Raw genomic sequence first — 13952 nt, 5'->3', positions numbered from 1 at the left:
AAATGATCCTGAGTGCTATTGCAGCCGTCCCGTAATTAGGGGCCGTGTGCCGCCCGGATTATCTCGTTAGTTTATCAAGAAAACATTTATTATAATTAATTCTTGGACGGGGTAATTATAATTGAGCGGGGACAGAGCAACTGGTAGATGGGGGTCCGCGCAGGGGGGGGGCAGAAGGAGGAGGTCTGGAGCGCCCTGGCAGCGGCAGATTGCGGAGAACCGGCTCTTTGGGGGGAGAAAGGCAGCTGTCGCCTTCTCCCCTCCTGGCTGAAAGGGCGTGACTTCGGATCAGGTAGGAAACTGGAGGGAAACTACTTTTTCCCTCTGGAGCTTTCCGGGGGGGCTCGGCATAGCACCTGCCCTCTCGGCTCTTTGGAGGCCGCGCTGCGGATTGGGTTGCCAGTAAAAGGAGATGTGGATTGCAGTCTGGGGCGCGGAAACACGAAGACGAGCAAGGTTGGTCGTGTGGAGTGGGGGGAAAGTGGCGTGGACCGGATGGGTGAGCCAGGGGCCCGGCTGCCGGAGAAAAATCTCTTTTTCCCCAGAAAGAGTTTGCTTTTTCAGGGACACGATCCAGCCCCAAGCCTTTTGGAATTTCGAGCCAGCCACGTGCTGTTCTTCTACCTCCCCATCAATTGGGGGCGAATCGAGCTAAAAATGTCTGTGTGTCGTCGGCTAAACCGTGCTCTGAATTTAAGGGAAGGGGTTTCTGTCTGTTAACCAAACCAAACTGTAGGATGAGGATATATAAAAGAAATAAATAATCACCAAACAAACTTGGTTGGAGTTCTTGTGCTGTTTTTAAAGTTCTAGGTGTTTGTTTTTTTTTAAATCTATTAGAAGATTGGCTTTTTTAAAAAAAAGTCAGAGAAAAATAGCATCTAAAACATGGCGAATTGGCGATCCCGTTTCCTTTTTTGCAGAAAGAAGGATGGCGGGAGTGACCCGTAGCAGCGCGCAGTCCCATCCTATGTTGAGTAACATAGTTCCAGTGAGTTCAATACTGATTACTTGCGAATAGGTGTAAAAGTGGTTCTCGAAAACGACCTTACCCGTGTGTTTACTCAGAAGTAAGTCTTGCTGTATAGAAGTTTGTCTTGCCCAATGCGTGGAGAGATACACTCTCACTATTACCGGAAAATAAGTTTATTGAGGCTTTTTCTTGGGCCCCTAATGAAACAAGCTTAGCTTGGGAAATTAGTCATTTTAAACCACAATATTCCCTGTCTGTTTCCTTGGAACGAACAGTTTATATAAGGTGTGGCAGAAAACGAGCCAGCTGTTTCCAGGATGCGAGCTGGGTTCTTGAGCTACAGGTGTTTACAGCCGTTTCTTTCAGCAGGTTGAAAGTTTTGTGGTCTCAGTTCAGCAGCTTGAGATAACTGTCAACGACAAATCTGAAATCAATGAATGGATCCAGATAGAACTGGCAGGGGGAGGGAAGATAATGCGACCCCCAAAATCCATTAATATGTTTCAAAGATTTTTAAAAAGGTAGCTGTAACTTTTCCCCATTCTTTTTCTCAACGACATAGTGGTTTTAAAAAGAAGTGGTATGTATTCCTTCCAGTCTTCTTATTCAGACAAAGGCATGTTTTGTGAAGGGAGTAGTATTCATAAGGGGGACAGGTTTCCTGATGCAAATAAATATGCAGCTTTCAAATATCTTCATAAAGAGATAGGCCTGATCGCTTAGTAAGGATCCCTCCATTCTAACTGGACTCTATGAACAATAGCTTCCTTGAAATGGCGTTTACTTTTAAAAATATCTAAGGAGAATTGCACTTGATTTTTTTCTGAAGCAGAGAAGGAAACGTCTGAGTTGAATTTCCTATTGCTGGTTTTAAAAAATGTAATAGTTGCCCTGGGCCTACACGCGTTATACTATCCTTCTCTCTTCTTCCCTTTCTCTCTCTCTAAAAATATGTCTATTTTATGAGACCAATCATGAAAAAGTTTCGTGCAGGGATAGATTGATTTTGGCAAAATATATACTGTTAAATTGAAATTCCTTAAGGAATACAAGGCTTGTACCGAATCCCTATACTGAAATCTCTAGCTAGGAATCTTAGGAAGTTTCCCAACATTTTGTGTATCCAGAAACGTCTTTGGAACTAAATTGTTTGGCTGGATTTAGATGCCTTTTAAAAAACAGGGTTTATGCTGCTGTGGTTTTATTTTAAAAATCTCATTCGAGCTTGAATCTTCTTACCAGGGCTACCCAAGCTGGAGTTTTCATCTGCAGCTGAAACCACTTTCTGTTAGTGAAAGTGAAAAGTTTAGTGGGACTTTTTTTTTTTTGGAAGCAGGAGAAAATCGGGGCTCTTCTTTTAGGATGCTGGGGGGGTGGGAATTCCAGGATCTTTTGAGAGGAGACCAATCAGGGTGCGATCTTTGTCAATCCCTACTTCTTGGAAATTCCTCCCGCGAAAACTAAGCCGGGTTGGTCTTGTCGGTACCCATTCTGAGGCATATTCTGCTCTGATGTCAACCCGCATAAGATCGCGTGTAGGGAAATGTCTGGAAGGGAAGGCTGGCTTTAGCTTTAACCGCCCGCTGGAGCGAGTCAGTTGTCTTAGCGGTGTAAGGGTCTCTTTCCCGGGCAACTCCATGTAACTCCTTGGATCTGAAAGCCACATTTGGCCCTAACATTTGATGGACCTAAAAATGGTGAGTAACTTTGCTCAGAAGCCCGCTGGCTTCCAGTGGCGCCAGTCCCCCTGAAGGAGCTGTAAAAAGGCCTTTCGGCCTTCCTCTGCCCGGTTCCCCCGCTTGCTTGCAAGCTTCGCGGAGGGAAGCCTCTAGAGCTCGGCTAGCTGCGTCGATTGGATCGTCTTTCCTGTAACTTGGATCGCCTTTTCTTCTGTATGAAGGAGAGACGGGCGCGGAGGCTTCAACGTTGCCTTAGGAGGGAGAGCAAAGGGATTCCCTGTGAAGAAATGAAAATTTGAGGCGAGCTCTAAACTTCCAGCCCGTCCTCCTCTTTTCTACATGCCCGGTTAATGCGCAGAATTATTTTCCCTCCTATAAAAACTTTCTGTGCCGTAAAAATCCGTCTTCCCCAAGCAAGAATTGCCTAGGGATGCTCGGCTAGAATTCCTGCGGAGATGTTGGGAGCTGTGTTCCCACAATTTGGTTGAAGTGTGCTTCGTTAAGTTTATTTGTTTCTTGAAAGAGAGAAAAGTATTAGAGAAGGGTACTAGAAATAAGGTAGCCCTTTTTGGGTTCGGTTGCCTACCTCCGGACGGCCTTTGGTGGCGGTGCAGAAAGAGGGGGAAGATCCAGCCTCCTCCTCCTTCTCTTCTCAAAACTTCAAACTCATTAGATCCTCGCAGAAATCTTAAAACACCTTCCCTTCCCCCCCCCCGCCCCACTTTTCCTCCTCCTCGATGCGCGAAGGTTTGGTCTGTCAGGAACTATTAGCGTCCCCCTGTGATGAGAGTAGTGGGGGGAACTCTCTAGAAGGTTGCTGACACCCAAAACCTGTGTTGAAATGGAGAAATGCACACCACGAATTGGTGCGGAAGTTTATCTTTGTAGATTGGTCTCCAGACTAGCTGGAGGTGCGGAATGGGGGGAGGGGGAAAGACTCCCAAACCCCCGAAAACCCAAGCTCGCTCCTTTCTTTCCGCGTTCTTTACCCAGGCACAGGTTTTAAATGGTTTCAATACAGGCAACCTTTCTTCCCCCCTCCATCCGCCTCCAAAAAAGAGGAAGGCAAATGCTGACGGAGGCTGGAAAGAGAGTTTGGACGAAAGGATTCCCCCACTTCACGCAAAAGTTAATTACTTGTTTGTTTAGCTTGCTGCGGCCTTCGCTCTCCCCCCCCCCACTAAAAGTCTTCAAAATCGGGGAGCCCCCCCCCTTTTTTTGCTTCTAAATCTAATTAGCGCAAGTGCTAATGGGGGGTGGGGAACTTAACTGAAAGAAATCACTTCAGGCATGCCAAGATAGAGGGACGGTAAATCAGCGGAGCGCCCCCCCTCCACAAACCCCCTCACTTAGATCTTCTTTAAAGTGGGCATTTGAATTCTCAACTTTGAGGGGGGGGGGCGCTTCTTTTGCAGTTGCAAAATCCGGGGTAATTAAAAAGCTAAGGGTGGGGGTGGGGACAACAGATACGGTCCTTTGTCGCGGAGGAAAATTACGGAGTGGGGTGGGGAGGCTTTGTTAGCAGCCTTATTTATTTAGCCAAGGGGTCCTTTGTGTCTGTAAAATGGGTCCCAATCAAGTTTTGTTGGAGGCAATTAACTACTTGCTAAACCCAAGAAAACCTTGGCAAATGCCCCCTGGAAAGCAAGCCCGAGCGGAGGAGGCTGGAGAGTGCTTGCTTGCGTGCTTCTGTTCGGTGGGGGGGGTGGGCTGCTCCTAACGAAGGGATCTGCTACTGTACGTCGCCCCTGTGACTGGGGGGGGGCGGGAGGAAGCAGTTTCTCGAGGCAGTCCGGGGGAGGGAAGCGCCCCTCCCGTCGGCCGCGGTTTGGCAGGTCCTGCAGCTCAGCGGGTGCCACCCCGCAGCGAGCAAGACTTCGCTAGTTCGAAGACCCCCGTGGACTGGCCTTTTTTTTTTTACTCTGCTCTCTTTCTCTCTCTCTCCCTCTCTCTCCGCCTGTCTCCTTTTTTTGTTTTCTAAATTAGGCTCCAGATTTCAAGGTTAACTTCTCTACCCGAAAGATCTGGAGAAGAAAGAGGAAAAGAGCAAGAAGCAGGTCCAAGAGGCATCTCCTTCCAACTCCACTCAGCCCCAGAATTTTGGCCATTTTCCCTCCTCACCCCAACTTTAGCATGATGTCTTATCTTAAGCAACCACCTTACGCAGTCAACGGCCTAAGCCTCACCACCTCCGGGATGGACCTGCTCCATCCCTCCGTCGGGTATCCAGGTAAGGTAGGAAACACCCGGTCGATGGTGGGGAGGGGGGCTTCCAAAGGGCGGGGACTCGTTGGACTTGGGCTCTCATATTTAACCCCCCCCCCACGCCAGTGGAATCCTATTTCCCGGGTGCCAGTGAAAACCAGGAGGGTAGCTGGAGTATCGCAACTCTCCCCTTAAATTTCTCCCGTTCACGAGTTCAGGAAAAAGTTTCCCCCCGAATTTTCGGTCTGAGCGCACGCCAGCCTTTCCAGGCAAAGTGCTGTTCCCGACGATTGGAGCAAATCGGGATTTTGTTCTCTCTTGCGCTCTCTCTCTTTTGTTTTGTTTTGTTCTGAGATTGGAGAAGGACGAGAGGATTTTTTTCATGGGGTGGGGGGCGATTAGGCTACCTTTCCGAGTGAACCTCCATTTGTGGAGCCCTTACAAACGTTTCATTACCTAACTAGGTAAGATAATCAGTTACGCTAACGATCTCACCTAGACTGGTGATCTTACCGACTTGGGTAATGACACATCTGCGAACAAAACGCCAAGCTCTGAGAGTCCCAAGGATGGCACAGTTCAACCATGAGCTGCATATATTCTCTTCTATCGGAACCTCCATCTGCACGGTTGATCCGGATCCTGCTAGTTCCTCGCACCCGGACGCCACCAGCAGGCCTCCCGCTCTATCCGAATCGATTTCCCCCAGCCGGTGCGCCGTCAAATGCGGCAGCTCTGAGGCTGAGACCCTGAGTTAACTGCTCTCCTACCAGCATCCTTGAAGCTACGCTGGCCCACTTTTTTTCTTCTTCAGGAAGTCGGGCTTGCACTCCCCATCCGCACCCCGGCCTCCCCAGGCTCTCCCAAGAGAGTCCGTCGCATTCAGCTCCACGAGGCTCCTTTAGAAAGGAGACTATAGGATCGCGCGCTATTGCGGCCTGTCTTTGGACATCTGAACCCGGAGCCGGTTAGCCTGCGGGCCCGGGGAATTTGGTCTTCTCTGAGTTCGGGGAGGTTGGCCATCATCGCGCAGCAGAGACCTCTACCCCCTCAAATGGATTCTGCCCGAGTCCGTCCAGGAGATAATAAGGCTTCTATAAGACTCAACCTTCTTGAAACCGGACTCGTTGGGGTTTTACGCCCAAGGAAAGAGGGGGCAGGGCTTTCGGGGAAGTCAGCGGCGTCGAAACCGCTTAAGGGGGACTGATTGCTCGAGCCCCCGTCCCGTTGTGGAGCGGCCGAGTTCTCTCCCCCCCTCCCCCACGGACTTAGCCAGACTTTCCGGGGGCTTTTCCTCCTGACCGATCTGAGCTGGTCTTTCTTCTTTCCCAGCTACCCCTCGGAAACAGCGGAGGGAGCGCACCACCTTCACCCGGGCGCAGCTGGACGTCCTGGAGGCTCTGTTTGCAAAAACCCGCTATCCAGATATCTTCATGCGCGAAGAGGTGGCCCTTAAAATTAACTTGCCGGAGTCCCGAGTGCAGGTAAAGAAAGGGCTGGTGCGCGCGCCTCCCCGCCCCTCGTTTTATTTTTTTCTCTGGGAAGACTGATCTCCAGGGAGCTTGGGAACGGGGGGGGGATGGGCGGGCGGGAGGACGATACAACTGGTCAGGGTCTGGGTAGGGTAGTGGTGATGGAGACCGAGAAACGTCTGGAGGGGAGAAAGAGATGAGATCCAGTATGGTGTCCTCAGCACCCTCACTTTCCTCTCAGGACAAGAAGCTCCTGAGGAAGAAGAGCTTTGAAAATCAAACCTGTTTCTTCCCACCCCGATGGAACAGAAAGCTAACTTTCTAGGCAGGCGAATGTTTTAAGAAAGTTTTCTTCCACTCCAGTTTCCTTTTTCATTTCCTTAGCCACATTTAGCGCAGAGCCCCCTTAGGTTAGTAACTGTAGTTGAGGGGAATAATAAGAGCTATTGCTGAATATCCCTAGGTTGAGAAAGGCCCCCCCTTCAGGTATGGATTGCAGCTATCCAGAGATATTCCATGGTTTTTAAAGAAAGACGACCTTGTATTGGAGGGTGATAAGTTAAAACAGGTCCCAGGCACCAGAAATCCTTGGATCTCTGAAAACCAGAAGTTTGAAGTGGGGCAAGACCTGATGTTTAATGGCCTGTCTGGGGAGTGGTAGAGATTTCTGCTTTGCCATTATGGGGGGGGGGAGGAGAAGGACTCTGAGTTTGCAGACCATCAATCTAATTCAGCAAAGCTCTCATTTTTAATCTTGCACCCTTTCTTGAAAGAATGTCATACTTACCGTGTCAGAACAGTATTTCATCCCTGCATGTTGCTAGACTCAACCTGAAAAACTTTTTAGAACTGTGGACTTCCATTCCTCAGTCAGCATAAATTCTGGGCGTTGAGGTCCACATACCTTAAAGTTGCGAAGACTGAAAAACATTGTTATAGACTAAGGGCATTTCCTCTCTAGTGACTAGTATTATCATCCATCCATAATGTGCCATAATGAAGTCCAGCTTGGCTGGGGTAGCACAGTAAGACTCTATAACTCTCTAGGGAGGGAATAGCCCAAATCTACTTTGCTTGGACAATATATCTTGGGCTGGGTTTCTCCCTCCCTCCCTCCAGTGTAGCTTACGCTGATCTCGAAAAGTGACTGGGATGAATTAGGTTCAATCCAATCCTGCCATGTTGTGCAAATTGCTTGCATTTGGGCAGCCCTGCACTTCCCATAACTATGAATTCCTTGCAGGCCATCCAGTAAATCTTCATGGTTTCTTGAGATAGGATTTATGAAGAGGGCTGACAACTGAGTTCAGTTTGACTGGGGTGCATGGAAGAAGATTCTCAGCAAGGCTTAAAGTCCTGACAGACAGACCTACTGGTCTAACTTGCCAAAAAAAAAAAGCAGAGGATTTTTGGAGCATCTGTTTGCTCTTTGATTACTTTTCTTGTATCTCGTATGACTGTAGCAAGATAATCATATTCCTCTCCTTTTATTTGGTGGGAAATGAATGAGCGTGCAGTTCATAGGCAGGCCTCTTTAATGATTTATCACATCAATTAAGTGGCCAGAAACCAAGATGATTTTGCAGATACTCAATCTTACAAAAAAGAAGAAGAAGAAGATAAGGATGAGGGTGCATGCAAGTTTCTTCTTTTGGAAAGAGATCTTCAGAGTGCAAGCCACTAGACTGTTCATCAGACTTCACCAGCTCTGATATTATACCCTGCTGAGAACCATCATTTAACATACTGCTCTTTCAGGCAACAAACATGTACACCTTTAAGTACTTCTAAGTGGTACACGCTGAAAAGGATGGAGGAAATATGAGAAAGGGGTGAGCCTATGTTGGGAGATATGGGTTGAACTATTTGGAACTCTGCCTTCCTGGCACAACTGACTAATATGCCAGTTTTGGCTGCTATACATAATGGTGAAGGGTTTTCTATAGGTATGGAAAATGAATGAGGTTGAGAAAGTGGGTTCTGACTGAAACGGCACTAACCATATTCTGTACCTTCTTACCTAAGCTTCTGCCTAGCTTCTCTATTGCTTTTGATTTTGCAAGCAGCTTCTTTAATTGAAGACCTCTAGCTTTTTCAGTAGAGTAGCCACATTGTTTTACTTGTTTTTGATGTTGTTAGCATCATCGTTGTCATTCTCACGCCATGAAATATAATGGTATCTATACAAAAGCAGGAGTCATTTAATGTTTATTTATCCATCAGTTCAGCTTTTGTACTTTTTAACAGCAACCTTCATCTGTCTCTCTAGACAGAAAGTATATGAACTGTGTACTTCAGGAATGGCCCCCAAACTGATTTATGACAGATGTCATTTAAAAGCAGTTCTTAGAAAACTGCAAACCCAGTGACCAAGGGAAATTCTTTCTCCATACAATATTTTCTAATCTTAACCATAATGACAGGGTGAAATGACATATTGCGGGATATAACATTTAAAAAGAGAACTTGGTTAGCTTATAAGAATGAAATGAAATCTGGATATCAGTAGTACCGTATCATTTTGCAATACCTGCATTGCAGTCTGCCTACTCATACTCCCTGTTTTGCAGCTGGGTATGAGTGTGAACACACACCAAAATTGTTACACGTTTCAATTGATAAGCAGGATTCCTGCAGGGTCCCGCCAAGAAAGGCTTGACATCAAAAATGGCCCTTAACTTGAAAGCATTGTCCAGTGATTCCATCTCTGCTTGCTTTCCACTAAGCATGAAATGAATTGAACTGCCCAGATATTTTCAGGAGGGAGTAAAATAGGTTTGCTCAAAAAAAGGATGGCCACAGGACACATTTGCTGACATTACATTTGGGAATTCATAAATATGTTGTAAGCTACAGGAAAAGGCAAGGCACATTTACACTTGTAGAGTTAGTTTAATAGGTTTTCGCTCTTTCCAGGAGATTCCAGGAACTGAGATATTCTCTGGATAATAAAGGATCATTTAAAAAAAAAAGACCTCTCAGCACCTAGATTCAATTTCACTTATCATATTGTTTGAGTTTGATGGTTAAACTGCTCTAAAATATGTCTTTTCTGAGAGAAGGAAACACATATTTAAACATAAATCTTTTTAAAATTGCTTTTTAAAAAAAAGAAATTAACTCTTTTCCAGATAAATGCCATTTATTATAATAGAACAGACTTGAGGAGATAGGCAAACCTTGTTTCTCAGCTGATTTCCATATGCTTTACTGGGTGATATAGTTAAACCCCAGATTCCTAACAAGCCTGAGAGAGATACTTGTGGGGTTCTTGGTGCTCTTTGAGCTGAGCTGTTTGCTTCCAAATGTTTCATTATCCAAGTAGATAACATCATCAGTGCAATGCTTGGAGCATCTGCAAGCAAATAACCAGGCTCAGAGAGAGTACTAAGAACTCCACTGTTCTGCCCTGAGTTACAGATACTCTCTTCTGTTGGAGACATACTTGTACCATTCATGTGGCCTCCTGGAATCACAAACCACAAGGTTCTGCACCATACACCTGGAAGCATGAACTTCTTCAAAACACCGTTTAGGCATTCCTAATGTGCACAAAGCTAGGAACTTAAATTTGTCGTGTTTGGTATAGTGTAGGCTTACATGACTTTTAGTTCCATCGTTTTTTTCCTTTTTACATGAGCTGCATAAAATTTTTGCGGTATTTTCTAACTGGTATCTTGGCTGTGTGGTTTATTTCATGAATTTCCTATCTAGTTTTCTATTTTATTGATACAATTTATATTGTTCACTGTGGTTAATATTATGGGTGATGTTAGGAATAAAAAAAAAGAAAAATATAACTAATATTTTTTAAATGAAAAACGACACATTCAGAATGATTATTTCACAAAACACCGTTAAAGAGCAATTTAAATAGTAGGTGAGAGGAACTAAGATTAAAATTTTATTGAGTAACTGTGTGTGAATTGGGCAGCTATAAACATTTTTTATAATAAATAAATATAATCTCCTCCTCTTGAAATACTTTCCTTTTCCTCCTCCCCCCCTTTTCCTTTTTTCCCCTATTCCTTATCACTCCCTAGTAAAGATAGTTTTATCATTTGAATAGAAGTCACAGATATGAGATCAGACCAGAAGAAAAGCACCTTTGATGCGCCTTTTTCTTGCAACAATTACTCCAGTTAAGTACCAAAATGGTGGCCCTTGATAGCATCTAACTTTGCGATATCTAAAAAAGATGCCTGGTTCCTTTTTAGAAGGTATTCCTAGAGCTGCCATTGATTATTTGAGTGGAGATGAAGGAAAAGACAAAGTCAGAAATATGTTACCCAAAGAAAGAAGAGAGAATCTTGTGACAGTTGCATGTAGTGCTCCACTTTGGAGCAAATGTGGTTTGTGTGTTTTTAGATAGATATCCATGTGTTTAATAACAATATACACAGATTCCTATTTGCATTGGAGAGTCCAAAACAGCTATGATCTAAAACGGGGTCTCCAAGCTTGGCAACTTTAAGACTCGTGGACTTCAACTTCCAGAATTCTGGGAGTTGAAGCCCACAAGTCTTAAAGTTGCCAAGGTTGGAGACCCCTGATCTAAAAGGCGTATGTTGTGCAAGAGAATACCTCCATCACCAAACTGGAAAACGTCATTCAGTGGCATGCCTGTATCTCTTACTGATCTCTTCATACCCCAGCTAGTAGAAAACTGAAGACTATTCTGATCATAAATGAAAGCAGAACATCAGAGAAGCAAGGGATAGTCCCCCAAAGAGTATACCTCTTTGTTGGTGTGAAGGGAGTTTTAAGGGATCACAAAGGTGCTTTTTCAAAAGGCAACTGGAGTTAGGGAGTTAGGAATTAGACACAGAGGAAAAAAACAGGGAGAGATGCTCTGATTGGAAATCACATGATTGAAAACAAATCACATGACTTACATGAGATGGAATAAATGAAGACCTTCCACATCTATCAACAGGTTTTAAGGAACTTCCTACTATTTAATTGCCCTTCAGAGAGGGGTGGAAAGAAAGAAAAGATACAGCTCATTTAATTGGACAAGCATGTTTCCCTCCCATTCAGTTGCTCTCTTAATTGATAACCTCTCCTTTCTAATATTCTATTCTTTTTAATTAAGGGCTTGACTTCAGTAGGACTTAAGTGGAAGTCCTTGGGGTACCTAAGCTGCCAGGCTCAGAGGCTTGCAAAGAACTTTTTCCCCCTTTCTTCAAAGTACTCTTATTAAAGGTTTGCTTGGTTCTACATTATGAAAGCGCTGGTAGCCTGATACTCTGCAGTGGTTTACACGATTGCTTCATGGTGGCAGATGAAAACAACAGTCCTTTGAGTAGCCGTCTTTAAAATAAAATGTAGCCACATATTTTTCAGTCTGGGATTGCAGTAGATGCCATAAAGCAGAGATGAACAGAAGAAGAATGGATGAAGCTAAACAATGGGCAACTCCAGGGGTCTCCAACCTTGGCAACTTTAAGCCTGGAGGACTTCAACTCCTAGAATTCCCCAGCCAGCTTTACAGTACAACCAGCTTTGCTGGCTGGGGAATTCTGGGAGTTGATCCTCCAGGCTTAAAGTTGCCAAGGTTGGAGACCCCTGGGCAACACAATGCCTCTGCAGTAGATCCATGGTTATTGTTGTTGGCTCCCATGAATTAAATCATTTTATTTATTTTTTGGCTCCTGGTCGTTTATTTCAGTTTTTTGAACCCATTTTTAAGGAGCAAGGGGTATGCCTCGAACTAAATACTGATAGGACTCCCAGATAAAGTCTTTGTAACGCTCTGTTTTTGATGATGCTAGATGTTGATATGGGCTTCTGCATTATAAAAGTTGCTACCATGTTCCACCTGGATTTAAAAAAAAATTCTGACAAGGCTTTTTCACAGTGTATCAGCAAAACATGCAAGGGTTGTTGAGGGAAGCCCAAAGGGAAATCAAGAGGACTAGGCACATTTTCCTAGCAACTTTTAAATGCCTGAGAACTTTTGCTTAAACGAGGAATGGCTAATCCGATCTTCCTCAGTAAAAGCCCAGATCCTCCTCAGTGCTGTCCTTCTCTCTAGTGATCATTATTCTCATCCCATTTGTCCTTGCTGTGATCCATATAGCTAACCCCCTTTGCTCTTTTTTCTCCTCCTTCCCTCTTGGTTTTCCAGGTGTGGTTCAAAAACCGTCGAGCCAAATGCCGCCAGCAGCAACAACAGCAGCAGAACGGGGGCCAGAATAAAGTGCGGCCTGCAAAGAAGAAGAGTTCTCCAGCCAGAGAAGTGAGTTCAGAGAGTGGAACCAGCGGCCAATTCACACCTCCTGCCAGTACCTCAGTCCCTGCCATTTCCAGCAGCAGCGCTCCAGTATCTATCTGGAGCCCAGCATCCATCTCTCCTCTCTCAGACCCCCTGTCCACTTCTTCTTCATGCATGCAGAGGTCCTATCCTATGACCTACACTCAGGCTTCAGGCTATAGCCAAGGATATGCCGGCTCAACCTCATATTTTGGAGGAATGGACTGTGGATCTTACCTGACCCCTATGCATCACCAGCTCCCTGGACCAGGGGCCACCCTTAGCCCCATGGGTACCAATGCTGTGGCCAGCCATCTCAACCAGTCTCCAGCTTCACTCTCTACTCAAGGTTACGGAGCTTCAAGTTTGGGGTTTAACTCATCTACTGATTGTTTGGATTATAAGGATCAAACCGCCTCCTGGAAGCTAAACTTCAACGCTGACTGCTTGGATTATAAAGACCAGACATCTTCATGGAAGTTTCAGGTTTTGTGAAGACCTGTTAGGAACCCTTTGTGATAAACAATAATGGTGATGATGCTAATGCTGATAACGATAAGTGACCACAATGATGTTGCAACAGACAAGACAATAGCCATAGTAGGCTGACATTTCCAGTTTTGAGATCTTTGATTTAAATTAAAAAGAATTGTGAACAGGACACAATAACAAAGGCAAGAAATTCAGTGGCCGTGATCATACCTCCCAATTTCACCTCTTGCTCAGATGCTCTGGAAAGAAAGACAAGAAGGAAAGACATGTTGTGTAGACCAAGAACAGAATCACATCACTTAGTTTCTCGTTGCTCCATAGTTTTAGCCAATTGTTGGGTTTCTTTGCCTGGTTAGGGATGGAAGAGTATTCTATGACCCAGAGTAGAGGGTATTGGGTTCCTTCCTTCCTTCTTTCCTTCCTTCTCACTCTTTTTCTCTCTTTCCTTCTTTCTCTTCCTTCCTTCCTTCCTTCTTTTCTTTTTTTTTCTCTCTCTCTCTCACTCTCTTTCTCTCTTCCTTTCTTTTTTCCTTCTTTCTCTTCCTTTCTTTTTCCTTTTTCCTTTCTTTCTCTCTCTCTCTCTCTCTCTCTCTCTCTTTCTCTCTGTTCCTCCCTCACCTCTCTCCTGCCTTCCTACACTTAGATACCTTATTTTTGGTATGCCAACAATGACCCTTCTTTTCCTTCCCCTTCCATCCAACCTTGGTTAAAATGTTTGTGTTATGGGACAATACATCCGTATACATCTCTCAAGCTTCTTCGATTGCTTCAGCCACATTTGGCAAAGTTGGCTATAGGAAAAAAAAAATGAACAAAGAACTCGGTTAAGAGCTCTGTGGATCATGGGACTGATTGTCTTAGCTGCACTACTTTAT

At 44.9% G+C, this 13952-nt stretch overlaps 1 protein-coding gene across 2 annotated transcripts; it reads left to right on the top strand.

Moving 5' to 3' along the window:
• Window positions 1-4785: 4785 nt before the first annotated feature.
• OTX2 (orthodenticle homeobox 2) lies at window positions 4786-13080 on the top strand. Of its 2 annotated transcripts, none has more exons than XM_058162999.1 (3): window positions 4786-4882; window positions 6190-6341; window positions 12460-13080. In XM_058162999.1, exons 1-3 carry the CDS (start codon window positions 4786-4788, stop codon window positions 13078-13080), a joined length of 870 nt encoding a protein of 289 aa, XP_058018982.1. The 2 variants fall into 2 exon arrangements, with proteins under 2 accessions (XP_058018982.1, XP_058018981.1); XM_058162998.1 differs by having other exon boundaries at window positions 6169-6341.
• Window positions 13081-13952: the final 872 nt, after the last annotated feature.

Source organism: Ahaetulla prasina, chromosome 1 (assembly GCF_028640845.1).
Source record: "Ahaetulla prasina isolate Xishuangbanna chromosome 1, ASM2864084v1, whole genome shotgun sequence".
NCBI classification, from domain to species: Eukaryota; Metazoa; Chordata; class Lepidosauria; order Squamata; family Colubridae; genus Ahaetulla; species Ahaetulla prasina.
This window is presented reverse-complemented; position numbering and strand designations above follow the sequence as displayed.